The sequence below is a fragment of the Trichechus manatus genome, unplaced genomic scaffold (assembly GCF_000243295.1).
Source record: "Trichechus manatus latirostris isolate Lorelei unplaced genomic scaffold, TriManLat1.0 scaffold00063, whole genome shotgun sequence".
Lineage (NCBI taxonomy): Eukaryota > Metazoa > Chordata > Mammalia > Sirenia > Trichechidae > Trichechus > Trichechus manatus.
The window spans coordinates 5550038-5570941 of NW_004443999.1; the positions used below are offsets into that span (position 1 = coordinate 5550038).

Sequence of the window (20904 nt, forward strand, 5' to 3'; positions counted from 1 at the left end):
CTGAAGTACAATTAAAAAAAAAGGAAAAAAAAATCAATTCTTAAATGTGTAATTATATGTTTATTAAACACCTATATGCTTACTTTTGATAAATCAAAAATGACTAGGTTCATAAGCAAACTAAATTACAAATAAAGAAGACCTGTTTCCTCTATAGCTTCAAAGTTTCTGGAACTTAAAAATGAAATCCTAGATTAGGCCTAATACTTAAAACCCATCAGTTTGGAGATCTAAACATCAAATAACTTTATCAGAATAGTCCTGTTTGATCACTTGCTGAAAAAGAATTTGGATAAGGTTAAAGCCTTGAACTCCACACAAGAGAAAACAAGATTTGGGACGGGATATTCAGTTGTGGAATTCTATATAAAGATTTCAAGGCATCTTACTGGCTTTCAATAGGTCACTAACTTTCACTGTCTTTTAAATAAAGTACACATGCAATATATTTCCATACTTTGAATAATCAAATTAAGGCAAGAAGTCTAAAACTTTTTCAAGGTCAGCAGTAACGCCAGATTTTGAACACAAACCTTTCAAATAGAGTTGATCCCTATAGCTCAGACATTCCTATACCTATCTGCAAATCAGAATTACCTGAAGAGCTCTGTAGAAAGCACTCAGGCCCTGACTCAGGAGATTCTAATTGTACTGGTCTCAAGTAGGGCCCTGCTTTCTGTATATTACACACACACATACACAAACACACTCACACACACCCCTTGCCTCAAGGCTACTATTATGAAGCCAGGGTTGGAAACGATTGCTTTCAACTCAGGCTACATCCCAGAAAGAAAAAAAATAAAAGTTCCTGGTAATCGATAATCAATGCTGAAATTCCATTTAAGGGGAGAGAGTCTGTCCTAATAAATAATCACGCTGTATGACACAACCATCACGCTTTTCAAAACTGGTCGATCTCAACAAAATAAAACAAGTTTGCAATCATTAAACATCCTATTCAAAGCAGCAGAAAGGACCAAAAGCAAAATAACATGATTTTCCTTTTGTCCTCTGCAATGATGCTATAGTTTTAAGGCTGGCGTATCTTGTGAAAAAACTTTATTTCCGCTCATTTTAGTCTCTGTCAGACTTTCCATTATAAATTTACTCTACCAGTAAAAGCAGTATGAGGTTGCAATCTGGCAACAGCATTTTAAGGCTGGCTATGACTTCTGTACCCCAATTTGATTTAAATTAGTTTTGCCATATTTAGTGAGAAGTTAAAAAAAAAGTCCGTTAAGCTGCTTTTGTTTGTCTATTGGTTCATTTTGTAAACAGTTTCAAAAGTTTTGAAAAGTCGTCATGTTTATTTCTGATAATTTCACAGAGAAATGCATTAATAAATTCATATTATCCCATTACTATCTTTAATGAAAACAGCTTAATTGGTAATAAAGAATACGTCAGCTTTTGTTTTGCCGTTAAAATCTCTACTTTTTAAAAAACCACATGTCTATTACTATTAATGTTAAATCCTCAAGAGAAACGTAATGGAAAAACATATATATATATTTTTTAACCTAAAGTTTCTGGAAACAATATGCATCTCAAAATAATAATTTCTTCCTCCAACCCAGCGTTTCACTACCTGTTGCTTACCACCGCTATACTAAACAAAGGAGTATGGGGACTGGAACAAGCATGTTCACATGTAACAATGCTCATTCCTTTAAGTCCACACGATACATTGTTATAACATGATAACGCTGCCTTGGAGCCCTCTTAGGGCATCTCATCTACAGGGTTTCCATCCAGCATCTCCATAAAGTCATAAAAGGGAGAAAACAAAAGCTTTCCTTCCACAAGAGCCACTCACCTTTTCACACGGGGGGAATCATTTCAGCTGCAATCTGTTATTTGGACTTGAAGCCTAAGATACCGAGATTTGCCTTTCTTTTTGGTTTGCATAGCTGGTGTTGTTGTAGACAGGGATTCAAAGAATACAGCACAAGAGAAATGGACTGATTCGCTGCAAGGCAGAGCAGGGTCTGTTCTATTCTCAAATTTCACAAAAAGCAGAGATTCAAAATATGCACACTTTCCATCTTCAGCCCCTATTGCCTCACTCAGGGAAATTCCAAAATTTCGCTGTTATTTAGCCTTAAGTAATCACACATTTATGGATACTGCAGAGACCATGCTAAGCACGGGAGACAGTGGATTCTTATAAGACTCACAACCCTGAAGCAGAAACACGAATGAAGGAATCTCCAACTCCACCACTATAGTAGGAGACTTTTTAAGAAAAGCATATGCAGTCACATTCATATACATGACAGATATTTCCTGGACATGAACGTCTCCCGATGAACCTCCCAAGGCCCAGAAATCCAGTCATCACAACCGGCCACCTCTACTCCACCCTCTGCCCCTTGCCACTTCTCATCTCACCTTGGATTTGCAAAAACAATTAACTTCAGTTTCACCCGAGGGAAGTATTCCCCACACACGGAGGGAGGGTCCGTGTCCCTGCACACACTCAGCCAGACTCACTCGGGCTAGATGATGCTTTCACAAGTTAAGAGGCCTCCCGCTTACTCAGCAGAGGAAATCTTTGTGTCTGTGAGGAATCACGCCAATTCCTATTAGTAAGAAAGGATACAGGGGCGAGGAAGCTTACTCTCTCAATGACCAGAAAAAGAGGCCCAGTGAGACAGAGACCTCTGCCATGACCATCTGCAAAGAGGAAGGATGTTGTCAACTTTCTTCTCCCCAAAACTCTAGCGACCTCTGCCTTGACCCTCAGAAACCAGATACACAGGAACAACCTCTTGCGCAGGAATTGGGAGCTTTACACCAGAGACACAGCACTCAGAGGCTCGTAGCCCCAGCTATCTCCTCCGAACATTTGCACTCACATTCCAAAGATGTTTCCGCTGCACTGGAATGGCTGTAAATTTCTTTCCTGCAGAATTCTTTCCAAACAAACTGCCATGAACTGCGCTCCCCGGCCTGTCAGCGGCAGTTCTCAACCAAGCCACTGTTCACCTCATCGCAACAAATCTTTCAGATGCCAAATATGACTGCATCGGTGGCTCCACCAAAGGAGTAAACTTCAAAAATGCAAATATATACAGGAAAAAAAAAATCTCAACCCGAGTTCCACCTTCAGTGACATATCACTGATATGTAAGGGAACCTTCCTTCACAGGTCTATGTAATTATTAAAACTAATGCTTGCTTACATTTTCCAGGGAGATATTTAACAGGTATTTAAAAGCTATTTAGAAGATTCAAAAATGATTTTTTTTTTCATATTATTAAAGAAAATGGAGGGTGAAAGGTGTTCAAGAGAGCAAGCATCCCCTTTCCAGCACAAAAAGAATGTACATTCTGTTTGGGTGAATAATAAGGGAAAGCTTTGAATATTAAAGAGGGTTATTAAATTGTGTCAGAAGTTTCCCAAAGTAAGAAACCAAGGCACTTGTAACAAGAAACTCTAAACCCTTTTTTTTTTTAAATGATTAATACTGATACTGAAATTAAAAAGAAAGCCTCTATAAAAACTCACTTGAAACAAAGATTACACTTTGGGCCATTGACAGTATTTTTAGAACCGGGTGCTCTCTGGAGAGTTAGAAGTATGCAAATGCAGAGTGCACACAGACACAAACACACACATGCTATACCTTTGTATTACACTGGCATTTTATTATTTAATTAAAGTACCCTTATTTTTCTAGCTCACGCATGCTTCCCTTGAGACGGCTTTGCTGTTAGCCTGCTGGCCTTGACTTCCAGCCAAAAACAATTCAGAAACAAAAAGGGACAACAAATCATATTTTCACAGACATTTTTATCCCTCAATACAACCCTGTTTTCACACAACATCATACAGCCTCTATGAAAACTATAATTTAGGGTACTAGCCACCCAAACCCAGGGTCGGACACATGGCTTCCCGATGTGTTTCCAGGGTAAGAAATTCTTAAGTTCTTAATTGCAAATAAACTCCGGACAGAACCACTTTCACCGACATCACCCAACTACAAACAGTACTGGTTGATGGATTTAAAAAATCAAAATGAGCCACTGGATTTAGTTCGGAGAAAGCAGGACTCGAAAGATAAGGTGTTTATTAGTTCAAAGCTCTGTGTTATTTCATTGCTTTTTAAAAGAGATCGTCACAGGCAGACAGTCTGGTGCATTTTGCTGACACAGTCTCAAATGCATAATGTAATTTACAAAACAAACTGATTTAGCAGGTTAATTCTCAACCCTTCCACTACCGAGATTCTCACTTACCTGGTGGCAACCCTGTAAGTTTGATTCTCTCCCATAAGATGAGTATGAGCTCCTTTCTGTTTTACCTGCCAAGAGAAACAACAAAAAAGTGTAAATGGTGTTTTTCCTTTAAAAAAAATGCTCCTCCAGGTAACGGACATCTACATCTCCTCTCCGATGTTTACATACGCAAAGTAGGCACTACCAGCAATGTATGCAAGCAAGAGAAGGAATAACGCGTCTTCACTCTGGCTATGAGAAACTGGAAAAAAATATCCTTCATTCCTATTCTTAGCCAAACTGCTCTACACTTCCAAAAACTGTCATTCCAATGGCCTCCACTTTCTCTAGCAAACAAACTGTCTTTCCTTATTTTTACTTTCTTTCTCTCTCACAAAATTCAAACAATTTCATTTTTATTTACACAGCAGGCAAATTATCTATGTAATGACCCTAGCCTAGTAATTCCCATTGATTATATTGACACTTAATGGTGAGGCCAAAGCTAGTCAATCACAGGCTCTCCAGATGGTGAATTTAGCAAAGAAACGATTCAAAATTCTAAGTCTCTCTCTCTCTTTTTTAAACTCCCTTTCCCAGGAGTAAACCCCATCATAATCAAGATGATGATGGAATTTACATTTGGAAAAGAGGTTTTTTTTGTTTTGTTTTTTTTAAATTGCCCACTTTGAACCCAAGTCCACATTGTACCAGTAGACCCATCAGGACATAGGCTCTTGGACTGTGAATGTCTTATTTGAAGTTCTAACAACCCGATTTTTCTCTGTAGATGGCTTTACAGAGATGTATAGATCCTCCAATGCTATTTGGCCACATCCAAGGATAAAATGAAGGCTGCTCATTTGTCTCTTTTGAAAGTATGTTTTGCCTTAGGAATCAGCAGGGGAGATAAAGACACCCCATCACTTGAGATCTAAGCAGCAGAGTTCAGCAAGTGACAGGGCTAGTGAGGCAGCCCAGTGCCCAGAACAGGAGCCTCACCCTGTCCAGGACTGAAGGAGACTCCCTTCTTGGAGACTACTGATTTACTGTACATTGCACATTAAACCCAGGACTCTACTATTCTTTCTTCATCTGAGAAAATTCAAAACTAGTATTCTGAGGGGTTGAATGTGCACTCTACTGAAGTGTACATAACCCCAAAGTTTTGCCCTCTCAACTCAACTGAACACCAATGCTAAAAGTAGCAGTAGTCATTTTTTATTGTTTAGATCAATGATGGTGTTATTAGAGGATGCCTTCCTGTCACTGCACAAAGAATGAATCTTTAATCAATCTTGTATCTTGTCAAAAGTGCACCTTGTATCTAAGTCACCATATACATAAAATAGAAGGTGATGTTCTAGGAAAGTCAACCAAGTCTTAAAATTAACTCTGTCCCTCCCACTATTAACTTTTCCCCTGACTACAGTGACTCTCAAACTTGGGAAAATGCCCTTCCCCACAGCCCTCTTTCTGGTATAGTGTTCAGTGCTAAGTATAAAATCAATGCCCATATCAGTTTCAATTCCACTGACACAGGACACCATTTAACAGACTGCCAGTCTTAGGAGACTTATGAGACTAACTTTCATTGTATGAGGATTTTATATTGAAATAAAGATACATTTACCTGTATTAGAAGTGTCCATGGTCCTACAGACATATTTATTCTTTTGAGTAATTAAAATAAAAGCTATTTACACCCTTTAACTTCTCTTGATATATTACTAACAGAAGAGACTTGACCTTTAGGAGTTATCAGTCCTAAGAATACAGCAACCCAACTCTTAAGTTCTTGCATCTATAAAAACTTCATAACAACAGCCACACCATTCACTTTGACATAATATTCACTCGTATAACAGCTATATAGGTAGGTAGGTAGGCAGGCAGACAAACAGAAAGAAAGATAGATAATACGGTGGGTTCTGCTCTGACTTCCAAGGAAATTGAACATCAAGTGTCCTGTTTGGTAATTTCTAAAAGCTGAATCATAAAACACAGTTTGAGGAAGAAAGCTCATCTATTTTATTCTGTAGATAGAGTTATTAATGAAGGCATCCCCTATAGAATTTTACCATCCAGTATTATTTTACCACTCGAGTCCAGCACATTGAACTGCAAATATGACTTATTCTACCAGAAATTTTCTAACATGTACTTAAGTTGGGGCTATTCCTTTTATTATTTTAAAGTCAGAAGGTCAGGGCAAATACTAAGAGTTAAAAAGAGAGAGCGAGCATAAGATGAGAGAGAGAGAGCATAAGATGAGAGAGAGAAGAAAGGAGAGAAAGAAAGAGAGAAGGAGAATGGGACAAAAAATAAGAGAGAGAACGGGTAGGAAGGAAAAGAAGGGGGCGAGATGAGGAAGAATCTGAATTCAGGCTGCACAGAGTCCCCACAGTGCTCTTGGCGACACGGACCCAGCATTCTTTACTATCATATCAGATACAGACTGCTTAATCTTAATTTTGGTTGTTAAAAAATATTTATCCAGATACAAAAATAAACCCACTGCAAATTACAAGTTGTCAGGGTTAAAAATCTACTCCTGTTTGTGTGGGGGAGGATAAGAGACCAGCATAGACATGAATCATTCTCAGTAATTTGAGTGTTTCCATGACATCAATGGGCACTGGTCCAGGACTCTGTCGAAGTCTGCGAGGTACCAAAGAGGCAGCGCAGCCAGCAGGAGGCTGGGAGGTGGACTTTATTTATTTTTTTTGGATTATGCTTCTTGTAAAGATTTCATCTGTAGCATCCACTTTTACCATCAAATAGATAGCTCCGAAGATCATGAGTGAACACATTTCCTTCTGATAGTGTAAGCCTTTAACTTTATTACATCTTTTTGTTCCCAAATTCAACTATAAATCTGCCCTCAGAGCCCAAAGCCCTATTTGGGAACAAAATAATCAGGGACTATGGATAGAGCCCAGGAACCATCTACAACATAACATATCCATTAACATCATTTTTTTTTTTTAAATGATAAAAAGCAGCCATTTTAAAATGACACCTCAATTTCTAGGGAAAGAAAAAATCTTTTTGTGTAAATTGCCCATTAAAAATTAGCCATGGTCTTGATGTTGATTTTCTGCTTAAAATTCACTGGAACATTTGTTTCAGATAATAAAATTTTCAGGAGTGCTGATGAATGTTTGAGTAGGATCTTTAAGTAACTATCTGCTCATGAACACAAAAGCCCCTAAATATCTGCATTTACTCGATGTCAGGAATGGATTTTTGTCACTTAGACCAACTGACTGGTGCGGGCAGCTTAGTTCATCCCTCTCAATTCTTCATCACCGCCCCCCTCATCCTCACAACCACAACAGAGCTTTGGAAAAGCTAAAGATTCTATTTTTCCAATATTTAAGAGATAGCAGTGACGAACAAACCCAGCGCGTTTACTGCAGAATTTTCGACACAACCCTCTAGTACGAGAATGCGACAGCCGCTGCGGATATTTTTTGGCACAAAGACAATGGTGGCAGTGCCAAGCCCCATGGCTAAAACTACTCAAAAGAGGCATAAGGGTAGCATTAATCGCTCAAGTCTTTTACTGCATGGAGTACTGTTGTCCATATTTTAAGAACTAAAAGTACCCGTTAGTAACATTTGTCGTATGCCCATAAGGGGGGGGAGGGGGGATTCTGAAATATATACCAGAAACAAATCTTGTCAGGCATTTGATTCATTTTTGTACCTAAAAGGACCAAATGTTAAATTTTGCTGCTGGTGACGATTTGTTGTGTATGAAACGAATGACTTGACCTAATGGAGTACACTGAAGACTGAATGAAAGCTACAGAGAGGATTTCATAAACTCAGTCGACATATTGGCTAAACAACTTTCTTCTGCAAAAATGATGCATACAAGGAACATGTAATACTATGTCACAATTTTTTAAATTAAACAAGAAAAACGCCCTAAAGAAGCAGACACAACATCCGCCAATCAATCCTTCCCGAGACAAAGGAGATCAACATGCAGCCCCTTCTCTAGAACAAGTCAGCATCTACAGTGAGCAAACAATCCAGAAAGTCAACATGTGTTTTGTCCAAACTGAACCCATCAGCTGTTAAAACCTATATTTCAATCTCATTACTAAAAATGGTGCCAAGTGACAATCAATAGAGGACCCACTTGCTTCTTCTGGTGTCCTTGAAAAACTAACCTAAGCAGAAAACACAAGCTACTACTTATTTTTTTTAATTGATCTATGCAATGTTTTTTATTTGGCGGCAGTGTGATTACCAAATGTCTACAGAATTCCAAATTTAATATTTTTATATTCAGATACTATTTGTCATTTGACTTCCAGTTTTTCTTTCAATCAATCCATTATATCCTATTGTAAGAGAATGCCAAGAAGACTCCATGAGAATGAAAATATTACATGAAGGAAAAACGGCCTTCATACATAAAAACAAGTATCACCTTTGCTATGTTACTACACCTGGACACAGAGGGCAGTTCTAAGCCACACGGAAAGAGCTAGAAACTGACAGGAACAACTTATCAATACTATGATTTCTAGAGATAAGCAGTGACCGAGATGATCCACCAGTGGTTGGCCAGTAAGATAACAACAGGGTCATGTTTTGGTCTTGAGCTATTCATTCTAAAAAGGCCACTTTCACCACTGAAATAGATGCGCCTGTATAGTGGAATATGTCAGCCTGTGAACAGCCTCCATGAAAAAGTATCTGATGCTGCAGGACAATACCAAGCAAGGCTGTTTCCCTGTTAATCCTCATTCTGGGAACTGAAGACTGAGCCTTTTGTTCCCTAGCATCAGACTAGGAAATTCACCATAAACGTGTTTGACTCAGAATAAATATCTGTCCCCTGCTCCACCCCCAGTCCATCCCTGGCTACCCTATTAATTTTTTTTTTGAATATTGAAAAGATTACATAATTAAACAAAGAGTGGAATTTTTAGTGGCTCTGAAAATATCCATGAGGTTATTATTATCTATAGTCCTCTCATCTTTTCCATTTGCCTTTTCCTCCTTTGCCCAAATAAGAAGAGCAGGGTTCCTACCACGTACTAACCACTCTCTGAAGGGCTCTATGCACACTGATTTATTTAGTCTGCACATCAACCCTGTGAGGCTGGTAATACAAGCACCATTTTACAGATGATGAAACTGAGACACAGAAAACTGCTCCAGGTCACACAGGTAGCAAGTGATACAGCCAGGATACAAACTCTGGCAACGGGGGTCCAAAGGCTGTGCTCTTAGCACTATGCTATGCTGCTGGTATTTAAACTCTGGGGGAAAAAAAAAATCTATAAATAAACTGGAGGCCCAATACTGAAGACTCTCAAATCCCAGAGCTCAAAACACTCATGAATTTGATATGAAATTAATGAAAGTGTCTTATAGGTGGTGATGATTTACATTTACATGGTGTTTTATTCCTAAAAGGTCTCTAAGTGCTTTATAGCTTTACAAATGATATACGTGGAATCCGTGACGTCTTACAATAAACTACAACCATCTCCATGTTAACTCAAACCAACTAATTAACAAAAACACGATGGAAAACTGCATTTCTGCACATTCCCGACGTGAAGAATATGACTATTAAAAATGCAAAGAGAAAAGTGAACATAAAAATATAATTATATATAGGACAGCACAGCATACCTCATCTGTTTTCTGTGAAACAGCAACCCCACAGCAGTCTCCAAAAAACAAAAGGGAGGCTGATGAAAAACATCTAGAAAATATTACAAGCTATCTATATCTTTCCCACAGAAATTTACATTGAATCTTTGCATGATACATGCTCTGAGAAGTCCTGCAGTGAAGACATTTATTTAATTTGGTTTAGTCTAGTATTTCCTAAAGGTATTTGAGTATGTACCTTTCGTCTAATTACACAAGTGGTGAGAAACTTTGGGAACTACTATTATTAAAAAAAAAACTTAACACTAAGAATGCACTGGGTTAATGGATGTATAATCTTCTTTCAAATAAATAACGTAAGTTCAAAATTGAATGGTATTTTACCTAAAGCAATCTAAAAAACATTTTTTGCCTATTTATTTTATGATGTCTCTATTGACTCATACCTCTCATGAAAATCTGTGGTCATGCAGGTATACTTGGTCAATTTTAATTATGCCTGATCCCAATTTGGAGATGGGAGTCTGGATTTGCAAGAAAGCAGACGCTGACATTCGTCCTTCTATTTCTAAAATTTAGAGAACAAACACTTGTTCTCTCCTACTTAATTTCACTGTGCCAGGACAACTCTCTCTTCATCGACAAGCATTACAAAATCCAAATTTAAAATAAATTTCATGCTAAAAGAATTACAACTCAATTTAGCAAATAAACTGGTCATTCCATAACCTAGAAAGCCCTGTTCCTCCCCTTCTTCCTAAATTAAAGATAGAAAGGAAAAAGGGGGGAGGGGCTACGCATACAGCTGGCCGCAAAGGATAATGGGAAATGAGAGACAAGCCATTTTTCCAGCAATGACTGGCACTGCCTCTCTTTCATTGCTCTTCTTTAAGCCATAAAAATAGACTTCTCCACTAATGGTCTTATACCTCTGATCTGGTTGGGAAGTTGAGAGTTTCGGCTGTATTTCTTCACTGAGTCACTCATCTAGGCACTGTGCTGCCGACAAAACAGGAAGTGTACTAAAATCCCAGATGGGCTGAGCATCCTGAGGAACCACCAAAACTCCACTGTGGGGGACTGCCTAAGGATCAGTGCTCCCTAAATCACCCACGTTTGCAAGGTACTTTATAGAACACAAAGTAATTTAACTTCCATTATTTAAGGCAACACACCCAAAGAACTCATTAGATAGGCATGTTAATCCCTATTCTTCTAGTTGAGGTCACTAAAATGCAGAAAGGGTAACTGGCTTGTACAGATGTAAGAACTTATATAGATAATAAGAAACAAACTAGAACATACACTTCTAACTCCAATGTCAAAGCCGTTCACTATAATATGCCACCTCCTTTTAGGGTATTTTAGACTTTGTGGCAACATATATTATTCCACCTGCCTTGTCACCTGCCCACAACCCCCCGACCCCCCAAAAAATTTTTTAACTAAACTTATAGTCAAAGAGGAATTCGCAAGTCCTCTGATGGATGAAAATGTTAGAATTGATAAACATTTTGGGTGAACATCTTCTGGATACATCAAGAACGACCTTCTCAATTCAGAATAAAAAACATTGCCTTAGATTATTTCACATGCCTTCACCCGGTGTCATGCTTAGGAGGGCACACATTATCAAATTAAAGGCACATGAGTTTTATATGCTTTATTTTCCAAATGCAGGAGGATCTTTCATTGAAAATAACACTAATTCCACAGAGGGTGCAATTAATCAACATAATCATGGGGATAACTTAGCTGTTTGGGGAGGTGTGTCAAATAACTCTTTAAGGCCACGAAAGTACCACTTGAGCCACCAGATTAATGCTTTTCTGAATCAGCAATTTGTACAAGGGTCCCCAAGAGACCTGAAGGACTAAGGGCAACCCCGAAATCACTCAACATACTTCTGATGAGTAACTTACCACTGGTTCTACGTGAACAATATCTTAATAAGACTGCCTACTCTATTTTCTATTTTTATTGCAGTTTGTCTCTATGATGACTGGGTAGAACCAAGGCTATTAAGAACCTGTATGACCTCTAAAGAAAAAACATATGTACTTGAAAGCTTATTTTTTACTTGAAAGAGAATAATGGGTTTTCATGTAAAAAATTTTTACAACAGATCATTTTAAAATACACACTAATGGTATAAAAGCAAGGAGATATGAAATACCTTCACCAAGAGGAAGACACAGGATGGGTGAGGGGAAAAGCAAACCCCCAAGATTTAATTCTATGCCTAACAAACCTTGGTGATCATGAGAATCATCTGGTAAGCTTTTATTAAAAACAGACACCTGGGCTCTCTACCCCAGGGTATTTCGATTCAGTGGAATGGAGTCTGGCATTCCCCATTTTTTATTTTTCATAAAATTCCACTGGTTATTCTGACAAGCCACGGATAAGAATAACCAATTTAAGTGACAGCCACAGTGCTTTAAGGTTACATCAGACAATACTCCAATAAACCTGGTAACCTGGTGGGTAACAACAACAACAACAAAACAGATTACTACTTAATCCAACCTGTTTAACTAGGCTTTTAAAAAGATCAACAATTATTGATCTCCAAGGTCCTTTCAGACAATTGCATTTCATGGGCTAGAGACACTTTTTTTCTAGCAGTGTGCTAGGACTTTAAATTTTTCATCTTCACTAATGAAGGCCAGTTGTTTCAAAGAAATTAATTTCACACTACCAAGTAATTTCCACTAATAAACATCAGTATTCCAAATAATGAGTATCCTGGAGGTGAAAGTGGCTACTCTTTCAGTTAGAAGCACTGGCCCACTCAGGAGCCCTGGTGGCACGATGGTTAAGCGCTCGGCTGTTAACCAGAATGTTGCCAGTTCTAACCCATCAGTGGCTCCTCGGGAGAAAGACCTGGCTATCTGCTCTTGTAAAGATTACAGCCCAGAAAAACCCTGTGGGGCAGTTCTACTCTGTCACATGGGATTGCTGTGAGCAGGAATTACTCAAAGACACCTAACAACACCACTGGACTACTCAGCTCTGAAAGTACCTATATCCATTCTACTCCAAGAACTAAAGTCACCTTTAGAATCCAGGATCCATCCCTAATGAACCTTACTTGGTTTGTTAACTTAAATGGACCCTCGCACCCATGTATTCGCTCTGTCCACATTCTGCTGAAGGCACTGCAATTCCATGCTGAAGGACAGAATCTGGTCTTTTGATTCCTTTGGAGGAGACCTGTGACATTTCTGGTCGGATGCAGCAGAAACACCATCATACGATAATTTGTTGCCTGGATAAAGTTTTTAGAGATTATTGACGATTTTTAAGAAAATCAGTAGCCAGATTTCACCACACAGACTGCCTTCTGTAATAAATCAGTTGCTGATCATTAAACTGTATGTTCTAACACAGTATAACAGAAAAGTTAAAGATAATAATAATAAAACAGTGGAACCAAAAACAGAGGAAAAGATTTTGTATTAGGTTTGTTACACAGAGTGTCTACATGAAAAATTACATATTTTAGCACTGTGGCAACGGCCTCAATTTTCAAGCTGAGATTACAACTAACAAGAATATAACAATTCTTTAAAAGAAACTATATGCATTTGATATGATCCTCAAGACTGCATAAAAATTAGGAGGAGGGAGGGGGTCATGGCAAGATTTTGTATATAGTATAAGCACATATATAGTTACTTATGTGTATTATACATATATAAGTAACATGTTTAATCCCAGAGAAGGTAATCCAAATGTCATTTATAAATATATGTGTAATATATTTTAGCACTGAATTACCATTGGTTTATATTCTCTAAACATACACTACTGAGAAGTTGAGGGAAAATGACTCATTATTCAAAATATGTATCAGAGCTCCTTAGAGAAGACAAGTAGGAAGATGGCTAACTGTTAGATTTATAGAAGGACATTTCTGAGCTAAGCCTGTTCTTCAAGATCAACTTCAAGGGAATGGGCCCACAACAAGCTCACTGCTAGGTAAACAGGACCAAACTACTCAGTCTGACTATCCTGTGATATCAGTTCTTGTTACAGGAAGCTGATGGTTCACAAATACAACCACACAAACCACTGAGTCCCGCACCATGATGTCTGAGAAAAGCCTCCCCATCACTGACAATGTGAGCATGACTACAAAGGGAAGGCGGGGAGCACAGGAAGGAAGAGGAGAGGCAGAGGAAGGGTTACCAGGGAGAAGAAAAAGAAAGAGGAGGTGTGGTCAGAAGAATGACCTCATCCTCCCAAAAATATGCAAGAAAATAAAATACAGTGCATGCATTTTATATGTTTATACTCAGCAATTCTGAAACTGCAATAAAAGTCATCTGAAGAGTTGTGAAAGATGTTCAAAAACCATGAGACATGCAAATGAATATTTGCTGGGGGCCTTCTGTGTACCATGTGCTAGAGGCTAGGGAGTCAATGACAGACATTACTCTCAAGGAGGTAACCGTTTACATGGTTGAAATACTAGGGAGTAAGCGTAATAATATGCATCAGAGACTCGAGGAAAGCCTGAGGCTATGGCCCTATGACACCCCTCTGACTTGGAATTGCAGCCTTTCCTGGAAACCACCTTCCAGCCAAGCAATAGACAGGCCTACAAAATAATAACACCCGAAAAGAACGTGCTCCACAGGACAAACAATTATACAAGACCAAAAGGGCAATGTTTGCCCAAAAGCACAGATGAGAAGACAGGAAGTGGGAAGAAAACCAGACAATAGGTAATAGGGAAACCAGGGCAGAAATGGGGAGAGTGCTGACACAGTGCAGGGACTGCAACCAATGCCATGGAACATTTTGTGTACAATTTGTTGAATGGGAAACTAATATTGCTCTGTAAAACGTTCACCTAAAACACAATAAACTATTAAAAAATACTAATATGCATCAGAAAGGGGTATAATGGAACTAATGAGAAGCACAGAGAAAGAGCACCTAACACGACCTCACTGAGCATAAGGTGGCATCAGAAAAGGCATACATTTGAGATTACATGGAAGACGCCATTATAATAGACTTAATGAGAACTTAGCATTTGTTAGAAGGAGCCCTGGTGGCACAATGGTTAAGCACTCAGCTGCTAACGAAAAGGTTGGCAGTTCCAACCCACCTAATGTTTCTACGGAAGGAAGTTATCTACTGGTGATCTACTCCCATAAAGATTACAGCCTAGAAAACCCTATGGAGCAGTTCTACTCTGTCATATGGGGTCACCATAAGTCGAAATCAACTCATACCACCACCATCACTACAATAACATTTGTTAGAATGCAATCATCATTTCAATGCATACTCATTTGACCCTGATAAATAAGTTAAAATAAAAAAAAAAAACGATACTTATGTGATTTATCCAAAACAAACTTTAAGGTAAATGGAACCTAAAACTGGAAAGAGGATAAACTGGAAAAAAGTTAGATGACATTTTCCCTTCCCTTGCTCTAAGCTCTTTGATCCTTCCATGTTTTGAGTAGCAAGTCTGGGAGCTTAGACAGCTTTTGCTTACATATTAGAGAAATTTGAAATGTAAGACAAAAGGACCATAAAGAGCTAAATTGCCCTCTCCATACAAATAATACAAAATTGACTCATCAAGTCATTTCATTTCAGTTATACAGAAATCCCTTGTAAGAAATTAATTTTTATACAGAATTGTATAGAACCTTGTCAATGAAGATTGTTCCTATTTTTATGATGTGTTCGTTATACAGAGGCCTGGTGTTTACTACCAGGACCCAGACCCGTCAATTCTGACTCATAGCGACCCTATCTACAGGACAGAGTGGAACTGCCCCACAGGATTCCCAAAAAGCGGCTGGTGGATTCAAACTGCTGCCCGTTTGGTTAGCAGTGAAGCACTTAACCACTACACCACCAGGGCTTCCAGGATCCTCTCAATCCCAGCAGGAACAGAGGCAGGAGTGCTCTTTAACTACCCGTGTATATTTTAGTTCTGTGACTGGAGAACAGAGACCATCAGGGATCTGCTCCTTTAACCTCTCACACTCTGTAAACAGCAACCCCAAGACAAAACAAAGCACAACCAAAAGGTCCCACTCAAACTACCATTCTCAATGTCTGCAAGCAAGGACAGTTTAATTTAGTCTGCAAGGAAACCAAAAATACCTTTCTAAAACATTAAAATGTAAGTACATGCTCATTTTCCTTGGCAAAGCAAGTGAAAACTGTCAACCTAACAGAGTTCTCTGCTAGGGATTACCTACCACATCCACTACGCACAAATGGTCACATTTCAAATTTTCAATAGTTTATCCCTTTTAAGTTCCATAACAACCTAGTCAAACAAGAATTCTTCCTAAGTGTAATCAGGCCAGGAGGAACTACGAAAGCAACGAAAATACGGTTACTGCTAATGTGAAATCAACCACTTAAAAACTCAAGAGTGGCATCTACTTTACATATTATTTGGACTATTGGGAGTCTGTTTAGTAAAAACAAAAAAGCAAAACAAGGAAACAACAAAAAAGTACCTTTATTTCTAAATATAAACAAATTAACTGTCACATTCAGTATTAAGCTACAACTCTATAATCACTGCAAACACTTGCTCAGTTGTATAAAAATGCAAAAAAAATCTACAAAAAAAATCTTGAAAATAAAATAAAAATTAAAACCACACACACCCCATAGAGTATCTGAGCAACCAGCAGAGGGCGCACCTGCCCCAACTAGAGCCAGCTATGGCAAGGCAGTCCCCAAACTCATTTAGTACTAACCCTGGCCAAAATGCGAACAGGGGGAGAGGGGGAGAAGAGCATCAGATCAGTGGCATTACTAAAACTAATGTGCTCAATCTAGGATCAGTAAAACATACATCGTAAAGTACAAGTACACTTCTTTATTATGAAACACCAACTTTAACAGAGATTTCTTCTAACTGCTTCATGGAAAGTTGTTCATTAAAAAGAAATAATTCTTCTTTGTATATAAGTGAGTTTACATCAGTTTTCAAGACCACTGCAGCTTTTATAGACTGGTATCAGGAATTATCTACAACAGATGAACCTGTATGAGAAGTAAATTAAATACTAAATTTCTAATACGTAAACACACGTTTTATTAAATTACCCTTTGCAAACAGAGTCTCTTTTAGTGTGTGTGTATTTTCCACGTTATATACAAATCTATTAATTAATTTTTGCAACCCTAGAGCAAGCAAATATGTACCACTTTATGGTTAAATTGCGATACATAAGTTACTTATTTTTCCACTGGTTTGTACTTGATTATTTGTAAACTGTCTATTCTAGGTCTCTATAATATTTGCTTTGGGATTACAACAGAATTACCAGAATAGTGGCACGCAGCTATGTATGTATAGTATGTATAGATAGGGCACTGTTTATTCACAAGTTACAAATTCCTCTACCACTTTCCACGCCTGTAATTTCACCAACAATACCACAAATTGAAAAAAAAAAAAGCATCAAATTAAAACCAACACCAAATACTGTATTATTTACTTCTACAGATAAAAATTAAATAATCCACAATTAAATGCTCAATTTCTAATTTCTCAGAGGTGAGACCATAAGGAAGGTTTTCTCAACTTTTAAGATGGAAAGCATGGTGGGATAATTAACTACCATTGGTCCATCCACATAAATGCTCATTTCAACCTCACCTCTACTCACCAAACAACAGCAATGAAGCCATGTCACATCTCTAGCACATGATTTTTTAAAATATTCTCAGTAGACTTGAGAGATGAACTTAATTTACAGCATCTATAAACCAGGTGGTTTAGGTTACGTGTAGGTCATGATAAAGAATACTCATCCTTTGGCCAATGTGGCTACACGGTTTCTACATAAGTTAAAATGACGATGTTTTATTATTCCTAAGCACTCAATTCTGAAATGTTTGCACAATCTGTTAAGTCCAGGCAAATTTAAATGATTCTGACATGCAGCCTGCTAAGGCCAGTGACGGGGATAATGCCTCTTTACGTGGGTAAAATTTGGTGGCATATAGGTCATTCTCTTAAGGGGAATCAACTGTGTCTCTTCTTTGCATTTCCACCACAATCCTTCATCCTGCAGCCTGGAGCTGAGAGTGAAATGCAAGAAAGGAGCCGAGTGCTCAAAGCAAAAATCTGCTTCCAGGACAATCCATTATATCTGACAAGTTAAATGTTCCATGGTAGGCCATATGGCATCAGAGCAGGCCCGACGATGGAAGAGGGGAACTCAGCAAATGCATCACAATTAAGGAGTTTGGCTACAGACTTTACTTTGAATTATTTTTTTTATTATTATTATTAAATTTTAAATGCTGTTCCCCAAATTCTCAACTGAATCCCCTTTACGAGACCATTTTTAAAGATGGTCCACAATTTCTTTCTTCATCTCATGACTACAGGAACTGAAACGTAAAGGCTAAGATAGGCATGCTCATTTTTATCAAACAAAGTTTCAAATAAGGGGACATGTAGCTTCATTTAAAAAAAAAATTAAGATAAATAATATGTAGCCCTGTCTGTTCATTTCATTAGAATATTTAAATGAAACTGGTCATTAGATCGGAACATTTAAACAAAACTGATCAGAACATTAAATAAAGCCAGCTTCCATTCTTAAATTGGAAAAAACTTAAAAGCTGTACAGTCGTAACTGGCATATTCCTGTTTCTTCTTTGGTTTACTTAATATCCATTAAATTAATGATTAACTGGAGACTCTACCTCAGTTGAATTTATCTCCTCCTAGCATTCCACCACCAAGGAAATCTGCGCCCTCCTGCTAATACCGTGTCCCAGAAACAAGTCTTGTAAGCTCTCTAAGACACTCTGATTATTAAAATTGAGTTGTCTATAACAATAAATATTTGTTTTTAGGGACGATGTAATGTAAATAATCATTGTACTATAATCAAGGTATGCATTTATTACATCAAGGCAAAGGGAAATGAAAGTAATGAAATACCCAAATAGTTCTCATTATACCACAGTATACCATTACACCATTCTTTTAAATAAAGAAAATAAATGTTCTTATTCCTCCTGAAGAGATCTCCAGGAGAGAACTGGATTTGTGATAAAAACTGAAAAAGCTTTCTACAGAAGTGTCCAAACTCATCTGGTCCAGTGTCAAACAGCAATTTTATCAACTTTCTCACTTCCTGGGGATAAAGCATTCTGGAATATATATATATATATATATATATATATATATATATATATATATATATCAGTTGTAATGGATAGCTTGTTCTAAACAATAATGATGATCGTTTAAGATTTCACTCTGGTTTGCAAACATGAAATTCACAACGATTAAGAGAAACATGCACGCATCTTCCAGAAGAGAAGCCGGTATTAAGACTCATTTCCCTAAACTATTTTCACTCTCTATTTCTCCAGAGGGTCACTATTTCCCCCAAATGCTACCTTTTCTGCCTTAATTAAGAATAACATTTTTTCAAAGAGGATATACAGATACTTTACAAAAATGGGTCATTTTTTTTCTTTTTTTAACTGTGCTTTAACTGGAAGTTTACAATTCAAGTTAGTTTCTCATACAAAAATTTATACACACGTTGTTATGTGACCCTAGTTGCTCTCCAAAAATAGGTCATTTTGCTTCATGTTTGAAAATATCACATTTTCTGGTTGTCCCAAAGTTACCATTTGCTAATAGCCTAATGTAATCTCATATTTGCATGTTCCTTATTTTTTACTATGACACAATTTATTGAATTATTTTGATGGTATGTGGATTAGAAACTGGTAATTTGTATTTATTATTAACAACCAACTGTTCTAAGTGCTTTACATTCAGCAAGTGTTTTCATAGACATGCTCTTATTAGCTTCAGCATAATCCTGTTAGGTAGGTATCATAAATATTATCATTAGTACTTTCATTCTGTATGTCAGGAAAAAAAGGAAACTCAGAGAGGTTAATTTATTTGCCTTAGGACACACAGCTGTGAACTATGAAGTAGGAAAGCCACATCTTCTATCCAAGCCTACCTTTTAACGTCAGCATCATATCGCCACGCCATACCATATACTGCATAAACAAGAATGAGCATACAATGGCCTGAAACGTCTTTAAAAAATAGACAGTTATTACTTATATATTATATGTTTCTACTTCTTATTTAAGATAAGTAGTCAAATTTTTTTGGTACTGCAATAGTGCCCATTTGAAAAGGATGCCTCAATTCTATGCTTGGGTTTTCAAGGAGGAGTAGACACACACCCAACACACAACTACACTGACACATACACACATTTATAAAATGGAGCCATTTACATCTCAGCACCAGTAGAGTACATGGGACCACTGTGTACTATAGATCCTTTCTCTGTGTATCCAGATCCACATTTTTATTACTAATTAAAATGTCCAGATGCTAAAAAAACACCTGATCCGAGGGGCTTTTAAATATAGTAATTGTCAACGCTCAACTCGTACATTGTTAACAAATTGGAAAAATTGGCCTGCACTGAGTTTTATACGTACCGTTTCCAAACCATCAGTGACATGCTGTTAAAACTTTAAAAATCTGAACAAAAAATGTTCATATTAAACTCTTTACCAAGAAAAAAGGGAAAGAGCCAACATTCAAATCATTACAATTAAAAGAAGGCTTATGGATCCCCAAAAGAACGAGTGTCACATCATAGTAAGATAATTGTGGTTTATGAGAGAAAAAATCAATAAGAGGAAAAGAATGAGTTCAGAGCTATTAAACATCCCATCATTTCATAAGGCCCTTTCTCTACATCTTTTGTTTTAGGTTCAATAAATGATTACCAATCACTTTTTAAACATATTTGAGGCTTTTCAATTTTTTGTTTTTTTTTTTTTTTTGCATTTTGTACTATATATAGTTACAGATCCTAATCTTAAAGCAAACATTTATCATTTTTGAAATTTCTAAAAATACAGATTCCACTACAACCCTTGAAATTCAAGTTAGGCGCTGGCTCATGAATAATATGCTTTGGGAAATCACAAATGCTTTTAAAATGTTTAAGCAGTTACTTCCTA

At 37.4% G+C, this 20904-nt stretch overlaps 1 protein-coding gene across 17 annotated transcripts in view; it reads right to left on the reverse strand.

Annotated features, from left to right (window-relative positions):
- Positions 1 to 20904, reverse strand: part of TCF4 (transcription factor 4) — a 391702-nt gene that overhangs the window by 187874 nt on the left and 182924 nt on the right. For all 17 annotated transcript variants that reach the window (XM_004379247.2, XM_023733972.1, XM_023733966.1 and 14 more), the window contains one exon: positions 4249 to 4313. In XM_004379247.2, coding sequence (XP_004379304.1) covers positions 4249 to 4313 — 65 coding nt within the window. The remainder of the gene's footprint in view (positions 1 to 4248; positions 4314 to 20904) is intronic.